Below are 23,631 nucleotides of genomic sequence, written 5' to 3' on the forward strand. Positions count from 1 at the left end.
AGAACTATATTTGTTGAAAGTTTTCTATTTTCAGCAAAAAGTTGCCTGTGAGTGAGAATATGAAAAAAATATGCTCATTTGACTTGTAATCAAATTGTTTAGTTATGAAATAACTTTGAATTTAGATCAGCATCTGCAATAAAGAATATGTATTTTTTAAAGGTCTGAATGGTTTCTTTTCATTAGTGAGCCATGAATAAAACTCACCTTTCAGAGAGACCAGAAAATGAATGATTTTACCTTGAAATATCCTGAATAAATGCCAGTCGTGTAACCATATGTTCTCAGAGTTTCCATGTTTATTATTTTTCATCCTAGGAAGGTTTCAGCTATATTGTAAACAGGTATTTAGTTCAACAAAGCTATGTTGCACTGTCTCATCTGAAAATCAGAGTATCGTACATAAAGAAGTGACTGTTGGCTTTTTAATTATTAGGAGTAATTAAAAGAATAACAGGAAAGTTCTTCTCTAATTTCTCTTTTTATAGACACCAATATTGTAAGAAGTCATGGACCTGAAGCTAGTAGGAGTACTACATGGGAAGAGTTGAAAGATTTTACACAGACACAAAAAGACAAATCTAGGTGTCCTGTTAGTCATTAGAGATGGCTCCTTTACTCTGCTGTGAAGTAGAAAGTATGTATTATATTAGTGTGCAAACTAGGGATGTTAATACAATTTACCAAAGACAGGGAGAGGTAATCTTCATCTCAGAAGTCTGAGAGTCTAAAGAGCTTATGATAYGCTGTAGAGAACATCAACATGTGAGCTGATACGCAAAGGGGAAGTTGTCAGACCAAGTTGCAGCTGGAAGACCAGTTCCTAGCATTTTTCTCTGCCATCTTCCAAGGATTTCTGTCACTGTTATAGCCACCATAGGTGTTTACAGTCTCAAGGAATATTTGCTACTAACCCAACCTCACTGCAGAATTTAGGCAATGAAGTGTGATTTTATTGTTGTTGTTGTTCTGAGAGTGAACCAATGATATTTTAATCCAGTATTTCCATTCAACTGATGTTTAATTCCTGGTTACAGTTAGGGCAGCTCACATGATTTGTGAATAYAGCTGGTGGGGAACATTTTAGGAAACTTTTTTTTTTGTTTGTTTTGGTTGGAATTGCCAGTTTATCAGGGATTTCAAGGAGATGACTTATTTGAAAAAAAAAAACATGTGGGAAATCAAACAGATTACTGAAAAACTGCTGTTTCGGGATTTTTTTATTGTTTACTTGCTTGTGGCTAACATGTCTAGCTACTCAACAAGACTTGAGGAGCTAAAGAAGCTGGAAAGTCTAGGCTCCTACACACTTGGGCTTGAAGTTCAACTTTTTTACTCTGACAGGCAGACCACCCCAGAGCTGGGCAGGGAAAGAAAATTCTGCTTCAAAAGGAATTTCAGCAATATATATATATATATATTTTTTTTCTTTCTTTTTTAAACTGAAACTATATCAAATATCAAAACTTGAAATATTCTGCCAAATAAAGTTACTGTCCTGGGCTTAACTTCTAGCTATGACTTTAGAGTCTCTTTATGAATGATTGTTCATTAACTTTTCCTGGGTTTCGTTCCTATACATTGAAATCTTGTAGGTGTTTTTATCCAAGTGAGAATTGCAGTCACACCATTACAAAATCCAATAAACAAGAATCAGGAATCTTCAGGAATGTAACCTGACATCCTTGTGTTACCAGTATATAGATGCAGAATTTGAGTGAAGTACCTACATGTCCCTTACTTTTAGTGGGCTGGACTGAATGACCTGGTTCCAGGACATTCATGCTGCCTGCGAGTTGAAAGCTCGCTATAAAGTTATAAGAAACAGGGAGGCTCCTCCAAGGGTAATTCACTGGAATCTACTTCTCTCAGATGATAATAATAGAAAGATGATAATAATAGAAGCCCGCAGGTGCAACTAATCCTTCATCTCTAGATATCCAGAATTTCCAATAGTGTAGAAAAAGGATTTTTAAACATTTATTTAAAGGGTATTGGTTTGCTGAATATCTTTACATGATTTTATGTATTTCTAGGTAACCCTTGAAAATATTTTATGCATCAGTTCAAGGAACCAGAGCTGAAAAAAAGAAGATGAAATCGGTTAACAGGGAAAAGAATGTGTTAATGTTTGTTAGCCTGTAAGAGATATAAGGTTTCCCTGGCAAATGGATTTAAAAATTCATTCATAGGGTTTTTGTGTACTTCTCTTATGCATCTCTAACATATTAGAGCATGCCTTTTAGGTGTCCCTGTTGTACTATAAATAGTTTATCAGCTTGGTTTGGTGTGGGATAGTTTCCTTTCACCTTAGCAACTCATGTAACTTTATTCTCAGTGAAAGAGGGTTATCAGAAAACATGTGGATCTGTTTATATCCTTCTATATGTAATCTGATTTCTTCCTATTCTTTATTTTTTTTTCCCTGTTCCCTCGAGTCTTTTACAGGAACTAGGAGTGGAAGAGCTTTAAACTGGAAGCTCTGCCCACACCACTACTCAACAAAATACAGTTGCACGTAAATAAAGAGTGAAAAAAGAGGAGATATCTCCTTGAATGAGCTTGGCATACAAGTGACAGTGATGACAGGACTGGAGGAGTTTCAAGCCTTCTTTCTCTTTTTTTTCCCCCACAGGAAGGAAATGGAGATACTGTTTTCAGTGTACTAACTGAAACTGAGATAAAATTAAAATTGTCTTACGAACAGTGGAACTAGCATTGAGTCCCCTACTTATTTTAATCCTGTCTCTTCTCTACATCTACCTGCGCCATAATACCCTTCTTCTCTTTCCTTGTCTCTCTCTCCTCTTCTCTGCAATAAACTCAGTTTCTCACTGTGACTCTTCAATATCTTCGCTTCTTACCGTAACTCCAGTTCTCCATAGAGCGACACTCTAAACTTTCAATGTGCCATATTKGTTTTTTTGAGCAAGTGGCAGCATGTGTTGGGATAGTCAGACTGCAGGATTGCGGGATCTCAGAGAGAGCCCTGTGACAAAAGCAATTGAAATTACCCACATGGTTCAAAATCTGATGGGGGCAGACTGCAAGGCAGACAAGCAATTTAATTGTATTAAATGTGTTACCTARACATTCTGCCTAAAGAATATTTTAACTTTGTAATTAAAATGCACTCCTCTTTCTTTGAGACTAGTACAAATACTCATTGTGCTTGCTGCACTCTATGTTCTTGATSTACATATAATATTCTTCTCCCATTGCTTGCTTTCTCTTGTCAGCATGACTCAGGTACAGTGCTGCCACAACAAGTTGGAGGAACACTACTGTTCAGATGGGATTGAATTTGCCAACGTGCGTGGAGAGTGTGACTCACATATTAGTGAAAATTCCACCTGTGAAGCTGAATACTTTAAGGTGAGACTTCCAAGTTACTCCTGTTTATCTCTAAGAAATGAAGTATTGACTGTCTGGAGTAATACTAAGGTTTAGCCCTAAAGGTCACCCTACTCAATCTGATATGCATAAACTGTGCTTCCACTGTCTTTGTTAAGGATACCCACATTGTGCTTCTTTGAGTGAAGCAGTTCCTCTTTGACTAAAATGGTCTGTCACATTACATTTTAGCAGAAACAGAAGGTAGAAAGCAGAAAGTCTTGAACAGGCAATTGACAAGGAAACTACTTTTCTGTGAAAGGAGGCATGAAATGCATGAGTTCTTAACATAATGTAAGTTGAATCTCAATTCAGGCTTTAGCTTTCGTTAGAGCTTCGTGGCCTAAGGTCAACCTGAGTGGTTTTAGTATTCATGGTCCAAAGAGACRGAACTTACGTTAATCCTCTCAGTGTACTTTTAATTCCAACTAGTGCACATGTCCTTAATTAAYATGACTTACTTGATTTGCAGTTGAATTGAGACCTCTGTAAGCTATCTAAGACAGCATTTGATATTAGGATAAAAATGCCCATCCTAGGCATCTTTAGTTAACCTGTGCTTTGCCTCCAYTTTTATTACCATCTGTATCTTTCCTTTCTTCCATGTGAGCATATTCTTACCACTCTACAGAGTGTTTTCACTGGTAGTTAGGTGACTAACTCTTATCTGGTCCCTCCTGAATGAAAGGAAGTTAACATACAGGATGAGAAGACTGAGATTTGGAAGTGTAAGGGGAGTCACAACTGGGTTCTGCTGTGGGCAGTTGCACACAGTGCTTTGTGTTCCGTTTGTGTTTTGACACACTCAGATATTTATGGGACTGTTGAGAGTTTCCACAAATGAAGAAGGATCAATTAAAATTCAGGCATCCTCTAAAAGTTGAATGCTTGAGCTTTCTTGTCTTTCATGTGTTTGGTAGCAAAGCATGTATCCACATGCTAATGAACAGTTTTAAAATTAATGAGGCAAGAGGGCCACTGTGTTCTTACTCATCTTTCAATTTCTGTTTTGATTCTTCCAGCAAATTCTRTTCCTTGATTAGCTGTTTTCTTTTTCAGTTTCTAATCTACCTCCAAAAGGGCACAAAGGAATTCAAGTCATTTAAAAATTTTAGCTAAGTTTAAAATTAGAGTTAGACATGTATATCAAATGCTGTAGCCATAATACAGTTACAGAGATGATTTAGCAATTTGAAAACACTTTTTAAARTTACAGCCATTTTTGATAAAGCCATTTGATAAAATGATTATTTTTGATAAAATAATCATGTCACTTTGTAAACTGTAGGCAGGTGTGTGTATCTTTACAAAAATGGCAGAAATATGTAATGAGAATGATTTTTCTCCTTCCACTGCATTTGCCCATCACTCAAAAATACTGAATGCTTTGGTTCATTCAGTTAAAAAAAAATCTATCATCTAAGAGAGGGGTAACAATTTCTAACTCACAATTGCATATCTATCTGAAATGCTGGTCATGGTCATGTTTCTATCAGTAGAACCCCACTGATGCGTAGATTGTGAAGTAATCTAAATTCTCACTATGGGAAGAGGGAAGATAACCCGCGTTGGTAAAGCTGGTATTGCTGGTTGTCACAGATTAGGCTGCATATACAGCATGATTTTGTCCCACTGTGGAGAGGGCTGGGGGAGTCACTGAGAAGTCATCTGTCATCACCTCTTGACAGTGTCCTGGGCRCTGTTGGCTCTCGTCAGGGCTGCTGCCACGTGTGTCCTGACTCTGTTGTATGGAGATTCTTCTGTGCAGCCTGTACAATTAAGAAGGCTGTCCACTCCCACCTAGATGTAGAATGAAATAATATTTAGCCCTCTATGTCAGTACTCCGAAGGGCTATGAATGGATGAGGGAGGACTRTGATGGCAAGTATTCTTCAGATTCAAGTGCTTTCTACCAGAGAAACATTTATAACAGCATTATTCTAAACATATGCCAAGGGACAATTGTAGAACAGAATACCACTGTTTAAGGAAACCCACTTTCTCATCACTTGATTGGTGTTTCCATATGTGGACTTGTCAGCATGAGGGAAAGGATTAATKATGTTGTTTTTTAAATTAGCCTTATTTCTCTAAACATGGCAGGTTTTCATGGTGGCAGCTGTATTATTAAATAAAATAGACTAGGCCTTGATCCCTGGCCCTGAGAATAAGTGGCTCAGCACAGCTCATGTCATGTAGTCCTTCCCCATGAAAAACACATTGGTCTTGTGCATAACATCTGTTGTGAACACTCTCCGGCCTGTGCCAACCCCCAAATGTGCTTCAGTATTGTCTGAGAGTATGCTATTTGTCATTAGAGCTTGCTAATATTTAAACAGTAGAGAAGAGTGCAGGACAATGCTTGAGCCCATGTTATGTCCCTGTTTAATTTATTAGTATAAACATAGTCTGTGACACTTAATCTCAGTCAACCACATTCTGCTACCCACTGTCATACACTCAATAACTGTACAGTGTTAACTGTAGGGATATCTTTGTAAATAGCCTCATTGATCCATGATGTATATAAATGTTTCATGACCTGGTATCAGTGAATAATTTATCATTGCTTTTGTTGAACGTATTTTGAATCTGAAGACCTTGAGACATACAATATATCTGATAACTATATCTTGCAGTGGCAAACAAACTCTAACATTCACATCAAGCCCATCTCACATGCACTTGGATCTCTGCTGGTCCACTTTAGTTTGGCCTAGGTAGTATGTGAAATCTCTTGGATCTTCTTTGTTCCCTTCAAGGAAGCAGCAAGAGTAATTTAGTAATTCAGTTAGAAAGATTAACTGCAGTACTTTTTGTAGTAAATAAGGTAGCTAATCTTCCTTTTGAATCCAAAATATGCAATTGAAAATAAGATAAAAAGGCCATATTTTGAATATAGTCATCTGAGCTTTTGCATTTACAGGCTGTGGGCACAGATAATGATGGACACAATTCTATTCCCCTAGTTGTTTGGAAACATAGCTTTTCTTGCTTTGAGAAAAAGAATGCTAAATGGATGCCCATTTAATCGTTACAATCTTGAAAATCTTTCTCAAAAGACAGTAATCAAATTCCAGATTTGTTGCTGATACCTCTATTTCTAAATGAAATAGGTATGAAAGCTTCTACCACAGCAAACCTGCAAATGGGAGGAAACTTGTAGAAATTTTACCATCTTTAAAGTACTTGGATATCTTCTCAAAAATCTGTCATAGGTACTGTCTTTTTCCAAATATCAGGATCTGGTCTTACCTCTCCCATTTTATGAGGAATATTTTGTCAAGAATATTATTACTCTGGACTGATGAACATATTTTAGCCCTTGTTCAGATCTTCAGAAGTTGTGAAAAATTCCACTGAATTATGGAATTTTTTCACATATTTTTTCAGTCTGTTTTTCATAACATCTGCTGGTTAGTCTAGTTTTCAGCAAACGGGGGACCTCTTGTGGACAGTACCACAAAAACACTGTTTATACATGATTCACCCTTCGAGTTTTATAATTTAACTGATGACATAAATAATGAAGAGCTATGGTAAAATTTAGCTAATTAAGAGAGCTTACTGACGAAAGCAATTTGGGATGCTTCCTGATGATACTAAAAGTAAATCTTTAGACATGTAACTGCTGCTGGACTGAAACATGTATACAAGCTTCATTTTCACTCTGGTAAACATCTTATTTTCCACTCAAGTCAGTTAACTCCAGTTACCAGGACAGTACAGCATTTGCTGTCTGATTTTGAAACAAATTTATGACAATGCAGTATGTGTTTGCATTCATATGTTTAATCCTTTCCATGAGAAGACAAGGTGTATGACAATTTAAGGGAAAAGTGAAGGACCAAAAGTGGAATAAGGAGCCTTCTATTCTAATACAAAGATGGCTTTAAAGCTGCATAGGCTTTTGCTAATGAGGAAGGAGAGGTAAAGGAAAAATATTTATTTTCTGGATCACTTAGGAAGCAAAGACTTAGAAGCAGTGAAAGTGGGTAATAACCCCTTGGTGGTTCTGTAGTACCATCCATTAAGGGCAGAGATGGTTCTAGCAAATGGATGAATGATCATCAGAACATGCCTCTAGGCAACTGGCAACCTCTTGGAAAACGATGTGCAAACACATCAAGAACTAAACTAATGTGGAGTCTAGACAGCACTCTGACCTTAGAGGTTGACGTCTTTCAGAATAGACTTAACAACCCTGAAAAAAAATATTGAGATTAATTGTACTTTGATAGTGGTAGTTATAATGACATAATGCTTTGTATCTCTGAATACCAGTGTTCTGTGACCATAAATTAAACTAGCCTTATCACTGCTATGTTATTATCATTCCCATTCGACAGTGGGCAAACTGAGAGAAAAGAAGAAGTGACTTTCCAAATTGACAGGTGAGGTATGCAGAGGAGCATGCAGGTCTCCAGAATCCTGGATGTGTGGTTTGACCACAGGACTATCCGTTTTCTCAATCTTTTCCTTTTAATTGAACAGGAAGTCTTAGCGTTTTAGGACTGTCAGTGCGGAATCTTTTAGGGTCAATGCTAAAAGCCGACTATCATAAACATCACTTAAGATAACATTGACACYTTTCATCTCCTCTTAGTTTAGACCATTTTAACTGTGATGTATCAACATAAATTATCATCAGTATCAAGATGTTACGTCTAGATTCATCATGCACAGGCTTGAGCAAATGGTTTGGAGCATGCAGTTATGTCAAATGAAGACATAGTTTCTCACAGACATAGCAAGCTCTATACTTGAAGATTTATATTAGCTGGAGACAGCTTTCAAGTGCTGGCTCAACCTGGATGAGATAAAGAGCAAACTGTTATTCAGCACTTCAGGGATGGCAAGATGAATGATCATTCTTTACAAAAAGCTCAGAGAACCTCTGTAACTCCCARTTTCAGCACTGTATGACAAGACAAGGAAATATAAGGGAGTCAATTCCTATGCCTCACAGTACAAAATGTCACAATTTGGCAAGGCATCAGCTGTATTCRGTAACTTAAATAAGATTTGGTTATCAAAAATATGCAAGCTTTTTTTTCTTCTAATTTATGGTTGTGAAAACTGGAAATCCACCAAAATTATAGACAAATGTCAAAAACTTTTAGAAAATTGCCTCAAGAAAATAGTGTATGCTAGACAGAATAAATACTCAGAAATATTGCAATTTTTGGAAGAGATCATGAAGTTTTATTTTTAAAGTCATGCAGAAAAGATGGGGCTATCCCAGATACATTAGTGATGAAGTCAGAGTATGTGCCACCAAATAGATGTAGTTGGAGAATCAAGTAAAAAAATTAGGTAGTGAGGAACTGTCCCATCAGTTTCTTAATATTGATGCTACTGGCAGTATTTGCATTGATTTGTTCGGGGCTAGGGTTTCACTTTTTTTCTTTCTTTTTTTCTTTTTTTCTTTTCTTTTTCTTTTTTTTTTTTTTTTTTTTTTTTTTTTTTTTTTTTTTTTTTTTTTTTTTTTTNGCCTTTCCAGCAGAAATGTTGTTACTGTTGTTTACTGGGAAAGACTGCTCAAGTTCAAGGACAGAGCTGTGAACCAAACCTGAAGATAGGATACCAGTGTGGAATTGTTTTCAGAGCTTGCTGTGTGAAGGGTCAAGAAGGCACTGATGTGTCTATCATTGATGATGCTCCTAAAAAGGAACAAGGTATATTGTATTGCAAATTGTAGCAGTCTGAGACAAAAAAATGATACAAGGTACAAGGAGTACCTGCACATTGCATGATTTCTATTGCAATTCCTATAACTTGAGATCTTCTTTGAGTAATTGTCCAAACAATCATTCTTGTAGTGATGCATATTTATTGGAGCTTATTCTTTAGGCTAGTGGAGGCTGAAATGTTATGTACCATGAGATATTGAAAGAGCTAGTTATTGGCCACTCAGTTCCCCMCTACCAATTTTTAATAGTGTTTTACCCCTGAAAGATTCTTAATTAACAATAACATCAACAACTGATTCTTTTAATTGGATTTTAAACCCCCTTGGCCTCTGCTAGCTGAAAAGAATTCGAATGTTGCCTTTTGTTCGAGAGAGAAATGCACAAAAACTGGGTGCATTTGAAATGCCAGTACTGTCTGGGAGAACTGCATGGCTGGGAAACATGGTATTTGTAATTCTCTCTACATTATCAGATGAGAAGGGAATGTAGATGGCAGGCTTCTAACACCTTCCTCCATACATAGGACACACTGACYTTTACAGACCTGAGGTTTTTGCCTCTCTCATCAGTGCTCAGTACCGTAGTACTTAGCAGTCAGAACTGAGAGTGCTGGAAAATCCTGCTGTAGAGTATTGCCTCTTACATGAGCAACATGGATGCTGGCTCAAAGATCACCAGTGACAAATTTGGGAGGCATCATCCTAATCAACTACTTAATTAGCTATTCAACTACTTAAACCCAAGCTTGTGTTGATCTGCTTGAGCCAGTGCATAGCAGATTGGTTCCAGGGTTTTGAAACCTGGTTTGTGTTAGTGTACACACCTAAAAAGTAACATTTAGAAATCCCCTACCAAATTCTTCCATGTACCCCTGTCTCTGCAGGAGAATTCCCCTTTTCAGTTTGCTCTGCTTGAAATGTCTGTAGTGATCGATATCTTGCACCTAGAGCAGGATGCTAATACCAAGAATCTGCGGACTCAAAGTATCTGGATGACATGAGAAATGTATCAGTATCTGAAAATCCAGAATTATGAGCACAGCATACAGTATTTTCCCACTTACCTCTGTGAATAAGTGGCACAAATAATAACATTAATGCAAAGATGGATTATATGTCAACAAGCCAGTCAGGAAAATATTCTCATCACTAAGCTAAGAAATAATCAGGTGATTGAACATGTATCRAATATGTCTAGCAGCAGTACAAATTACCTGTAGAAAGGCAGAGCAAGCTATGTGAGTAGACACCTTTCCAAGTCATGAAYGGGAGATCTGTCTCCATTTTGTAAAGTATCTTCTTATGCTAGCACCTCATGTTTGTCACACTATAGTAAGGCATACAGGGCATTCAGCTTCATTGGATGAGGCAGACTGACTCCCTGTATGATGCTTTCTTAGTTAAGTAAAGAGGAACCTCTGATACTATATCCCCAAAGTGGAGACATACATACAAAAATCGGACTAGACTTGGGCAAACAGTTTTCACTATGACCAAAATATACCCTTGTGGCTTGAGGCTATCAGTGTACAAATCAGCTTTGTAACACTGCTCACAAACTTGCTTGTGCATCCGTAATGTACTGCTTGCTTGTAAGTGACTGTTGGTTGAATGGGCCTGTGGATGAACACTGAAATAGACTAAGCTTCCTATTCAATAACCAGAGTATTTTGAGGTTGTTATTTTACACACCTTACTACCAACCTAACATTTCCCCTGAGTTCAAAGTGGTGGAGATGGGAGCTAGTACATTGGCTAGTTCTTTGGGCAATAATGGATTCAGGTAGTGTATTCTGTCCTTTTATGCCCTCCATATGGAAAGAAAGGACTCTCAAGGCACATGCATATAGCACAGGTACTGTTGATAAAACCTGTCTTGAGTTGAGGTATCTGAAGCACATTTGAAAGATGCCCAAAAGTTGGGTGTGGAGTTCATTTTTGGAGTGAAGTCTAAATAAATAACTGAAGTTAATCTGATTTTCATTAAACTGTGGTATYGCAAGCTGATAGAAACTTAGTGGAAGCCAAGCGTGTCTCAACAGCAAGGCTTATGAAAATCAGGTGAAGCTCTGGTTAAAAGCCTAAAGTTAAGAACCTGCATTTGAAGATTTCAGTCCATATGGCTTTCATAGTGAATCAGTCAGATGGAAAATATCTTATGGGCATGTATATTTGMATGTCAAATTTAAGAATGAAATACCTGTAAAATATGTAAATAATGCTCTTTAATTTTGTCCTATTTTATCCAAAGCACTGATCTGGATCCCTTCCAAAGCAGGCAGTCTTTCACTGCAAGAGGAAAAGTACTTTCTCTGCTAATGCCTCTCTCTCCTCTCTTTAGTTGAAATTTCAAAGGAGGAACTAGACCAAGAAGATCCTTATCTGCATGATGGCTGCAGAGGTAAGCCAGGTGACTAGTCCGATTAGTCAGCTCTTTTTTGATTCCCTCCAATAAAAGTTAGCAAGTTTAGACCTAGATATTAGTCAAAATCTTCTGCCTAGGCGAGCAATGGGTAAAAATAAATAGAATAGGTCCTTCTAAGAAATACTAGGCCGTTAGGTGTTGCCTTAATAATTCTTAAATACAAGGAAGACATTTTCTCCTATGGTGGAATTCACCTTACCCAACTGAAGTTTAGATTGTACATTTAACTTTTATTTAATCTCTAGTTGATAAGACCTCAGAAATGTTACCCATTGGACCAATCAGGTATTTTGGATTCTTCAGAACATTATGATTAATATATAAATATGTGCATTCTTATCCACTTGGGATGATCAGAGTGGTTGGATTTGAAATGAGACTTTTTTCCTTTTGAGAGGCACCACTTAAAGAAAAGGCAGAAAAGTTAGTTGTGATTAGTCAGCCTGTTCTGTCTTCTGGGAAGAATGTATTGTTGGGATAGTATTCTGCTAAGAAGTCTGATTTACTGCTTGTCATGTGTGATTTACACACTTAGAAACTTAAACAGCAGTGATTTATTATTTTCTACAAGCAATTCAGAACTAAGCAATGTATTTAGGATAAAATCAATTTAATAAACTTATATTCCAGTTGAGAGATGATTTACTGTGCTGCGTGTTGTATAGCTATTACACTCTAGAGGTTAGAAATGTCTGCTAGGTYATTAGCTACTCAAAGCCAATGCTGGCTCTCCTCCTTGTCTCCAGCTGCTAATTACAAGAGACAACATAAAAAATGTGTTATATATTTTCCTAGCATTATTTCTGTATGTAATCAGTCATTGCATTTGTCAGTTATTTCGTTGCTGGCAAGAGACGGATTGGTGTGATGAATTCAAAACTAGAGTTTCTATCTGCGGTATATTTTCTGATAATCTCTGCATGCTAAAATTACTTGTGAATTTCCAATCTTCACCAGAGGAAGCTTAAACTTCCTAGGCAGTGGAATTTCCAACAGTTAGGGAGCACTTTCATGGCAGATGAGGAAATAAATTTTGCTGTTCTTCCAGAATGCCTCCACTATGGGTTTTGCTGTGGCTGACAGCAGTTCACATTGTTAACAGAGGCTCTGAAGGTGGTAGCTATCTCAGCCACAAGGCTATCCCAGCCACAGGGCTGTGGTTTCTTCTTATACAAGGAACATAGCCTTTGCCAATACTGTGTCACAAGACCTGATTTTCTGTGGGGCTGTTATGTTTTTGTCTTCATTAGAAATTGTTTGGTTTTAAAAATGATTTTCTTCGCTGTTGAGTTTTAGATTTCATAGCTGCATCTGCACACATTAACAGTGCTTGTCCTGTCCAATCTTTTGATTAATGTCTAGCCAGCTGTCCTCCTGAGCAAAAGGAAGATAGAGATCAATATTCTGATTTTACTAAGAATATCAATATTCTTATAATGAATAGTTAGAAGTATATAACTCTTTCTCTATTTTAAGATTATTAAACATTTTTAATGATAGTTTATTTTTGAATGGAAGAAAGTAAGAAGAAACTAAGCTTCCTTCATGARGAGCCTAACTTTGTGTAAAATTCATCTAGCGTCCTCTCTTTCTTTCTGCCAAAATAACCCCAGCTTCCATGTCCTTTTTTGACCCCTGCATACGCGTCACTATGTCCTTAGCATCCCAGCTGTAAGAGTTGATTCCTTTGTGTTCTCTAGCCCTTTCATCACCCACAAAACCCTCCCCATCCCTTTCATGTTTCCTGCCTGCAGGATAGGAAAGAACCCTTTCTACAGCTAATTCAGGACTATGATTCTAATAATGATGGGCTAATAATAAAGCGTAGATAATAAAGAAATTAATAGTGAAAATGCTTGGTTAACTTACAATTAATCATCTTATCTTCTTTACTATACAGTAGTCAACATGTGGAGTCATAATTTGCCAGCCAAAATCTAAGGAGCTCTCTGAGCTCAGCAGCATTTTCTTTTCAGCTTCTGACAATGATAGGTTATGAATGACTCTAATTCACTTCCTCCTTGTATTTGCTTTTTGTGCTAAAAGACTGCAATAAATACAAACACATCTTTCAGTGGTTAGCTTTCTTTTGTGTACTTGTGTGTGTGTGTGTAGTTATTTACTTTTCTAAATCAATTATATAGTACTGTGCAAATCATTGGTTTGTTTCAGTTTCTGTGAGGAGCCTCTTAATCTTATAACACTTCTTAAAATACCCAACTAGGTGGTGGTCCCTGCTCTCAGCAGTGTAGAGACACAGGATCCAGTTATGTCTGCTCCTGCTTTGTTGGGTATCAGCTTCAACCGGATGGTGTCAACTGTGAAGGTAAAAGAAATAAAATCACTTCCTTGATCATCAGCATCTTTATTTTAAAGGAGCAAGGATAGATTAGAAAAGATACAGACAGAAGAGAGACAAATATATCAGCTGGGATAGGAGATGAGACTGTGAAAAGTTCATTTAAACAGTATTGGAATGACAGTAGTGGGAAAGTAGAGCTAAAAAAGTAGATCAGTAGAACAGCAAGAGGATTTAGAGTGAAAAGGCAGGAGATTTTGAGTGTATTGTCGTGAGTAAAAACAGCAAAATACCTGTTTTATTTTATAGTAGTAGATAGGAAGTGGTAAGAAGGATGGAGTAGAGYAGGATTCTTCAGCTTGATAAGAAAACAACTGACAGATAGGATAAAAGTCTGGGGTATCATGAGTGGCATAGAAATAGTCAAGAGGCAAGAATTATTCAGTTTCTTCCAGAACAAGAACTAAAGGGACATCAAGTGCAAGAAYAGGACACATCATTCTTAACTTTAGGCATGTATGATGTGGACCTCTGTGTCTGAGCTAGTCAGCCGAKGCGCCTTCTGTTGCTAATTGAGAGAAATAGGCACTTCCAGGGCACAGTTCGTCTCACCTATTTTCAGTGTCAGTTCTAGGATGAGAAGTGTTACTCCTTAGGAGTGCCTCTTTCATTGACTGAAAAGGGGGTCTAGGTAAGTAGCTCTGGTTAAAAATTTGAAGATATAGGTATTGATGATTGGTCAGATTAACACTAACCAAATGTTAAACAAAAAAAAGAAGAACTTTTTCATGTGACACAGAATTAAATGAAAACTCACTGCCTTACAGTATTGTGGATGCCAAATATTTTGATGGATTCGAAAAGAAAGTGAAAAATATTATGAAATTTCTATCAGTAGCTAGAAAGCAGGAGGTTGCAACCTGTGGCTCAMGGAATCCCAAAGTGATACGTGAGGGCAAACTAAAGCAAGGGAAGAATTTCTGAAAGTTTGCCTTGTTCATAAAAACACTCTAATCGTGTGCTATGGGACTCACTCAGAGATTTAGAGGTATTGGCCCTTTGCTCTCCCCTCATACAACTTCCCTCTTGGCCAACACTTTGAGAAAGAAATGACTAACCAACGATGCTTTGGGTGTGTGAGTGTGAGATGAAATCCACAGTGTTCTTTGTATCCAGGTGCTCAAAGTAATGACTGGCTAACGGTGTGGTGTGCCCACAGCCTCCCTTTTGATCTCATCTTGTCCCAGGAATTTTGTTTCTTATTTAGTTTCTTTTTATTTTTCCCTCAATTTTTTCTCCCTAGATATTAATGAATGTATCACTGGAGCACACAGCTGTGGGATTGGACAAACTTGTATCAATACGTTAGGATCCTTTCGCTGTCAACGTGACACAAGCTGTGGAACTGGTTATGAGCTAACTGATGACAGTCGTTGCAAAGGTACATCCTGGGCAAACTAACTAGCTCTCCAGACATATATAAAAGACTAAGTACATCATTGTGTCCTGTTCTTTCACATTTTGGGTAATACATGTGTAATTTGTAGTTGTGTATAGACGTGCAGACAGTGCTAGTTCTTCTGGGACAGTACTTTTCAACCTTTCACCTAGCAGATACCAGATCAGGCTGTGCTTGGACTACTACTGAGACTTCCAYGAGTGATAACTACAGTTATTTTACATTGGCAAGTTGTGTTGTGCTACCTTTGCACAGATAAAAATTAGCAGTAGACACCATTTAATTTGTAAGTGATTTCCACTGGAAAAAAAAAATGTCCCACAAAGCTTAGAATTGTCTTTATACCTGCTTGATCCACTGTAATGTCACTCAACTGAGTAAATGAATTCAGCTAAAATTCTGCATAAATTTTTATTATAGGAACTGATCAGATATACATAGAATAGATTGGAACTCTGTTTCCCCGCAGCAAACTCTGAAACAAACCCAGAGAACATAAAAACTATTTTTTTCAAAGTATTATGGTCTAACTTTAATTCTTTTGAAATAAAGCTTCTGCTGTCTTGAATGATATCAGTTTAAGGCCGCCAAAGAGCTTACTAGCAAGTATTAACAGTCTGTCTCTGGTGGAAAAAAGAGAATGCAGCAATTAAATTATGCATGCCATTAATGTTAGAGATTACTTATCTGGATAAGATATCATAATGCTGTTAATTATTAATGATATGTTAATAATGATGAAAGTAGAAATGCATAGTTTTCATAAATGTTTTTAAATGCTCTGTAAAATGACATAGAATATAGTTGTCTTGTTACGGAATTGAACAACATATGGAATGCTACTGCTCTTAATCCAGTTCAGTATTGACCCATCCTAAACTTTCAGAGGTCTTCAGAATCATTATTTTGTTTTCACAAAGCTCTGGAGAGATGCATTTATAACTACTATTATATTCATCTCATAGATGGGAAAGCTGAGGTATCCTATTACTAGAAAGTTTCTCCATTTTAATAGCTTCAGGAGATGTCATCTCATTACATGGCAAGGTGGCAAACATGAAATTTTAGTTTTTATGTAAGACAAGGTTACATTCCTGAATGGAACCTGTTTAGCCATTGTCTGCTTAGTCTGAATGATGTTTACTCACAAATATTTATTGTCTATACTGAACTGGAGAGGAGTATTAAAGTGAGCAAAAATCGTATTTCTGTGTGTTTTAAAGCAGAATAATGCAAGGAGACCTTAATATGAATGAGAATCCAGGCCATTTCATTCACTTACAAATAAATGAATGATGCCTACAGGATCTAAGGTTAAATTACAAAATGATCTTGAATATATAATTAAGTCTTACTGTCTTCAAAGCTAAGCCCTGTATAAGCACAGTGCTGAACATATTGCTTCAGGTGTGCTGTAGTCTTCTTGAATCATTTAATTGTGAGAACTAAATATGCAATAGTATTGTAAATGCACAGGCTCAAACATTTATAATGTTAATAAAGAATAATAAAGAAAACACAGTCTGCCTGTTTTTAATGAGATTTTGTCTGAGGCAGTAGGTCAGATTGATCCTGGATTGCTGCGCTGAATTGCATGAAGGGTAGACTAAGGATTAATCTGTCTGATATTTTTAACTGTCTTATGTTTTAAATACGATGAAAACGCTTCTGTCAAACTCCTGCTAACAATTTTTTTTTGTGATGTACCAGATATTGACGAATGTGAGACTGGTACTCATAACTGCCCCCCCGATTTTATCTGTCAGAATACTCCAGGATCTTTCCGTTGCCGACCCAAGCTACAGTGCATGAATGGGTTTATACAAGATGCGCTAGGCAACTGTATCGGTAAGACATGCTCTTATCTCAGTGAATACTTAGAGTTGTCTGTGAAATAAGTTATAGTTTCAGTGGGTGAGTTCTGAGCTTCTCAGGTCCTTCTTTATGCATGTATACATTGCTTGGGTATGTCTTTTATCTACTCCCTTAAAGGCAGTGTTGGTCCCACACGTAAAGATTTATAGAATAATAAAATGTTTAAATAAAATACTTAAATACTGAGTTTGTATTTTTAACGAGATTTGGGCACCTACATCAGTTAGTTGTGTTTGAACATTTTCCTTAAGTCTTTGGGGATTTTGTACTTCTGAAATAGAATTTGTTTTTTAAAAAATAGTGATATTTCCTCTCCTTCTATCCAAATGGTTTTAGCTAAAATTCAGTATAGAAAGCTGTAATTTATGATATCCTCCATAACACAGTTTGCTGATAATTGTATGAAGTGGTTGTACAGATATATAGAACTTTCTAAACCTATCCTCTTTAGTTATAGTTTATGAAGAATCTTACTATGTATGAGAATGGTAGGCCAATTATAATACACTATGCGGAGAGGAGTTTTATGTTAAAGACTGATTAGAATCTGTTGAATTAATGCCTCGTTTCCAAGAMTTGTCAAGTTATTGTGAGGCTCCCATAAAACAGAGTTAAAACCTTTATATAAATATGTTAGAATTGCTGGTTTTCAGCAGACTTTGAATGGAATTGTCTAATGTGATCTACAAATCTATCAGTTATTCCCTTGAGCAGTAGTTTCAAGTCTCAACTTAGCTTTAGATTTCCCCAGCAGCATAGCATGTTTTGGACTTGTGGAACTGGCTGAGCAGCAGAAACTGCCAATTCTAACATATTGTCAACCTCTCATTCTCCTGACCATATCATACCCTATATTGCTGAAATCCGACACTAAAACACTGAGACAGAAAACAAAATTGCATTCTGTAAATGAAGGGAGCACAGTGCTTGTGCACAACAAACTCTTTGAAGACTTACTTCTGACATACCTAGGGCCACGTCTTCAGCTRTCACAAATCAGCCTGTCTGCACTGACATCAGTGAAGTGACACCAATTTGCAGCAGCAGTTGTTATGGCCCCTAAAGTGAATTTGCTCAGAATAATTACCAAAACAATTTAATTGGCTGGTTTTACAAACTGTAAATCAAATGCTGCTGAATGTGATCTTGAGGGGGCATGGGGGGAGTGTGAAAACTCTCTTGTCTTTCCAGTGATTTCATAAACTGAAAACTTTACACTCTATAGTGAGCTGGGCTAGGCCTGGCTAAAGATTTGATAGTATGCTATGTCACCTTCCCTGTCTTCAGATGGCAATCATTTTGTAAGCTGGATACTTTGCTTAATACCATACCAGACAGAAAGTGCTGCTTCTTCAACAGTAAATAGTATTACTATGTAAAATGATGGTCATGTTCCAGTGAAATAAGAAGTACTCACATGAGGCTGGACTTTGCTGAAGATTATGAGATGCAGGCTGGTACACATGCAAACAATGCTATTTCTACAAGCTCTCAGGTTGTAGTTACGTTAACGTTTCCAGGTAGTGAAGGCTCTCTCATTACCTCCTGTAGGTCTCAGGAAAACTCTTTATCCCTAAACTGATCTACACATGCTGCCTTTGAATAAAAGTGAGCTCCTTGTCTTCTTGGCTGGTTGCACTGCAGCAGAATCATACTCAAAGATAGTTTAGTCACATCTCATTACTTTTTCTGGGGTTTTACTTTGAATAGGTTCTTTCCAGGCAAAGGATATATGTGTCACAATGCGATACAATGTCCAGCCTATGAAAAAAGAGATCCGTTTTCATGGATGATAGAGATGTTTAGTTTGCAAAAACATAAATCAAATATTCACTTTTTTGTATATTTACATGGACAGTCTGTCATGAGATAAGGTAAGGTATTCACTGTGAATAGCTGTGAGCACCAGTTTGTCTGTCTGTGACAATGGAGTCACCTATTATGTCTACAAGCATTTGCTACAGAATAGCTCATTCACTGTGACCGACAGCCTATGGACTTCAGGATAGCTGCTTAAGATGATAAACTGAATTCTTGATCGCCTCTTTGTACATTTGGGGGGAACATTCAAAGGCTTTTAAACAAAAATACAAATTCCATACCTAATTTCCCCTGCTTTTCAGTGAGATCTGGTCTTTCACTCATCTGCAGATCTTCACCCTGGGAGCACAATATTGGTGAAGCTAATGACACAAATGTTTGTGTTCTCCCAGTTTTCCAAATATTGAAGGATGCAAGGAAAGCATCTCCCCTTAAGCATCTGCAGACAATAGATAATCAAACTGAATTTCTTTATGCTCTTGCAGATATCAACGAATGCCTGAGCACCAACATGCCATGTCCAGCTGGGCAGATGTGTATTAACACTGATGGCTCATACACTTGCCAGAGAATCTCACCCAGTTGTGGTCGAGGTTATCATCTCAATGAAGATGGAACAAGATGCGTAGGTAAGTAATAATTTTGAAGAAAAGTTAAATGAAAATGAAAATGAATCACAACTGTTGTTTATCTTAACCAGCTCATGCACTTTGTCATAGTTTTTCATATTCATCAATTCTTGATCCTTTGTACTGGTCCCAGCAAGTAAAGAATGACAAGGATCACTTCTCGGTTCTTCAAGTAATTCACAAAACCCTGTATTCTGATAAAAGGAGAACTGATAATCATCCCCCCAAATGGCATTATCTGTGATTATATTAATATATTGGAACAATGCTATGTGATTTAAAATCTCCCCAGTACAGAGGTTCAACACAAGGCCCACCTGCCACCTCACACAAGCCATTCAAGTAAGGCTGAAGGTCATATATGCCTTGGGCTAGCCTTCAGCTGAGGTGACTTTTGCAAAGGGAGGTATTTTTGCATGTATTTGCAGGGTTTTGTTAGATAGCTTTGGTCAGTTTTGTGTTTACAAAGTTATCATAACTCTGCTGACTGTATGCCTCCAACATCTTACCCTAGCTATAGATCTGTTCCACGACTATTATGTGCATAATAAAATATTTTTGTACTAGATTTCCTCCAAAGACTGTCTGATTTCCTAATTTCTTTTCCCTCCCACATCCATCAACATTAACAGGACATCTAAAAAATACCTGTTTCAATAAAAATAGTTTAGACTTGTGATTCTGACCTTATTGAAGCTGGGAACTAGATCAAAATCTTTCTTTCTGTTTCCAAACTCTTTACTACTACTGCTGAAGAAAGTCCATGACTTGTCAGACAATTAGAATTTATATTTTTATTTCACAGATAGAAGAGGCAAAAAAAAAAATGCAACTGAGCTAAGAGTTTGCATGTTGCTTTTCTCTCAGCTTGCGTACTCATAAGTGTACTTTCAATCACTTCTGTCTTCTTTTTAGATGTGGATGAGTGCTCATCCTCTAGTCAGCCATGTGGAGAAGGACATGTTTGCATAAATGCCCCAGGCAATTACCGCTGTGAGTGCAAAGCTGGCTATTCTTTTGATGTCATCAGTAGAACTTGTATTGGTAAGTTACACCTATTGACTTTTAAAAAATGATCTGGTATAAAGAATGCTATTGCTATCTGCATAACTTCTTTCACCTGAATATAAAATTGACTACTATATGATTTGTATAAATCTAATGCCATATTAAAGAGATGCTGATACTTCAAAGGCAGCTGTATTAGTATTGTCAACATGTTATCTGTTATCCTGTTAACAGGTGAGATTATGAGACAGCATGTAATTGTTTTCTGTGATACTTTTATATGCACCTATAGCAAAACATTCCTTTGAAAGATCAAAGCAACTTTCTTCTGTATATGTCTAATTCAATTCTGCACCGGGATGCTTCTAAATAAGCATTTTGAGTAAGTCCTGCCTTCTGAAGTATAAAATTTAGATCTGGAAAATAAAAATTGAATTATTCTTATCTAGAATACTACTGCAGAGAAGGCAGCCAGTGCATAGATCTCTGTATATATTTATCCTTTCAGATATCAATGAATGCAGACGCTATCCAGGCCGACTTTGTGCTCACAAGTGTGAGAATACTCCTGGTTCCTATTACTGCACTTGTACCATGGGATTCAAACTTTCAGCTGATGGCAGGTCATGTGAAGGTGAGGGTGTCATATGTGCAGGTCACATACAGCTGGTCCCTACTTTGCTCTTCTTGTGTTTTTAGCTCCTAAAATTACTCTGGAATGGCTTAAGAAATTGACTCAGTGTGGTCCATTTGATTACATGAATGCTGTTATGATTAATCAGTGCTGTTGTAGGCCATGCTGCCACTTTATGGGCCTTCTTTGGCTGGACTGCCTAGAGGTTTACTTCATTTTGAAGGGTGATCTGACTCGATCAGATTCAAGACCTTCAAGACCAGCCTTGCTGATATCCAGATACAGAAATACAGATGTGGTCCTAATGACTTATTCCAAACCACACTACACCTTGAAGAGTGGTGGGAAATAATAGCACATTGTAGATTAACCTGCAATGCCAGCCTCTACTGAGAATAACACACCCAAGGACCATTACTTCCATCCTATGCAGTGACGCATACACCATCTTCTTCTTCATTAAAAACATTATTTTCCAAGCTTTTGTCTCAGACCTGTTAAAACTGAGTCACATAGGAGACCTGAGGAATGATGAATATAGCAAGAAATTTGGATTTCAGATAAATTAATTTGCATTTCAGATTTAAATGAGTGCGAGAGCAGCCCTTGCAGTCAAGAGTGTGCCAATGTGTATGGCTCCTATCAGTGTTACTGCCGCCGTGGTTTTCAACTTAGTGACATAGATGGGATTTCATGTGAAGGTAAGAATGATGCCTCCTTTTCAGATAGGAGATGAATGAGTATTTCTTATTCACACTATCCTGTAATTGTTGCATTTGATCCTCTTCGATAGTTTTCTGTTAAACTAAGAAACTGTACTTAATGGAGACCTCACATCCATGTCCTATTTCTAGAAATACCTCTGCTTGCATTGTGTGGGTTTTACTGATTACACTGAGCTGTAGCTTGGTGCACTTTTGTAACTTACCGCATTTTTTTTTCCAAAGAACTAACAGGGTTTCAGCATGTGAAGATACAAACCTATGTTATTACATATGTAACACATATTGTTACCAGGTATATAAAGAGCACCAAGTGTTACCATGTAAGTAGGCTTTGCTTGAATGCCAGAAGGATGTCAGTGGGCAAGACACTACATGAGCAACATGTTAAATTTGGACTAAGGTCTCTTGGACTTAATACCTGTCCTTGGGCAAAACATCTCCTGTCAATTTCCTTGTTTTAAAAACAGGATTCTTCTCCCTCCCCCTTGTAAATTATAAGGATATGTGCCACTATAAAGTGTTTTTCATTGTCAATTTATAAAACAAAATCAAACTTTGACTCCTGGCACTTTGCATTGTTTTCAATTTTCCCCATGCCTCCATTTATTCCTCCATTTGTTTAGACTAGAGTCACCTCTGTCTGATGATCTTTTTCCTTACTCAGTAGATAGCATCCCCAAGTTGCATTTGAATCTCACAGTGGGAACCATAGATGTTGACTTGGTTTAATTTCATGAACACATAGCAATCACTGATGTTTTCTTTTTGCAGATATTGATGAATGTGCTTTACCTACTGGAGGGCATATCTGTTCCTTTCGATGTATTAATATTCCTGGGAGCTTTCAATGTACTTGTCCTTCCACTGGTTACAGGTTGGCACCTAATGCACGCAACTGTCAAGGCAAGTTTGATATCTGTAGGGACACTTAACTAGACTGTAGACTTTTGAAAATTTCTAATTATATTTTATGTTTTAAAATGTGTCTTTTTGCATCATTAAAGAAGTAAACATCATCTTGAATTAAAAGAAAGTTCTATAATAAATAAACAGGATTCTGTGTGAAATTATCTTATAACTTATAGAATGCAACAAAGAATACTCTTTGCATAACATATTTAAAGAATTCTAATGAACTCAGTGAAGATGAAGATTCCTGCTGTGAAATGCTATGGGTTAGTTTAACCATTAAAAGGAAATATGATCACCTTATAGCCATTTCAGCAAATATTTAGGTCTTATCCACTCAGTGGCACTGCTGCTCTTCCTTTTCCTATTCTTACCTCGCTAGCCTTCTTATTGGCCTAATTTTCTTCTATTTTTTCTTTTTTTTCCTCATTTCCTCCCCATCTTGTAACAACATTTAATTGCTCTCTGTATCATGTAGTGCCTAACATGATAGCTTCATCTCCTGGCACATGCAGAGAGAGGAATGTGCATGCATTTAATACACTCATTTTTTCCATTTGGCAGATATTGATGAGTGTGTTGCAGAAACCCACAACTGTTCATTCAACGAGACCTGCTTTAACATCCAGGGGGGCTTTCGCTGTCTATCTTTGGAATGCCCAGAAAATTACCGGAAATCAGGAGATACGTAAGTACTTTTCTTTTTTTTTTTTTTCTTTTTTTTTTTTTTTTTTCCATTTGGCAGATATTGATGAGTGTGTT

The 23,631-nt window shown here is 37.1% G+C and overlaps 1 protein-coding gene across 5 annotated transcripts in view; it reads left to right on the forward strand.

The window, feature by feature from the left end:
- FBLN1 (fibulin 1) overlaps positions 1-23,631 on the forward strand; it is a 79,570-nt gene that overhangs the window by 19,256 nt on the left and 36,683 nt on the right. For 3 of the 5 annotated variants that reach the window (XM_085324453.1, XM_085324450.1, XM_085324452.1), the window contains exons 3-14: positions 3,240-3,375; positions 8,897-9,071; positions 11,427-11,486; positions 13,735-13,836; positions 15,113-15,250; positions 16,979-17,116; positions 19,450-19,593; positions 20,509-20,637; positions 21,110-21,235; positions 21,817-21,936; positions 22,732-22,863; positions 23,434-23,557. In XM_085324453.1, the coding sequence (XP_085180579.1) occupies positions 3,240-3,375; positions 8,897-9,071; positions 11,427-11,486; positions 13,735-13,836; positions 15,113-15,250; positions 16,979-17,116; positions 19,450-19,593; positions 20,509-20,637; positions 21,110-21,235; positions 21,817-21,936; positions 22,732-22,863; positions 23,434-23,557 (1,524 nt within the window). The remainder of the gene's footprint in view (positions 1-3,239; positions 3,376-8,896; positions 9,072-11,426; positions 11,487-13,734; positions 13,837-15,112; positions 15,251-16,978; positions 17,117-19,449; positions 19,594-20,508; positions 20,638-21,109; positions 21,236-21,816; positions 21,937-22,731; positions 22,864-23,433; positions 23,558-23,631) is intronic. The other 2 variants (XM_085324454.1, XM_085324451.1) reach the window with 1 other exon arrangement.

This window comes from Rhea americana, unplaced genomic scaffold, assembly GCF_003343005.1.
Source record: "Rhea americana isolate MKP2758 unplaced genomic scaffold, rheAme1 scaffold_91, whole genome shotgun sequence".
In the NCBI taxonomy this organism is placed as follows: Eukaryota; Metazoa; Chordata; class Aves; order Rheiformes; family Rheidae; genus Rhea; species Rhea americana.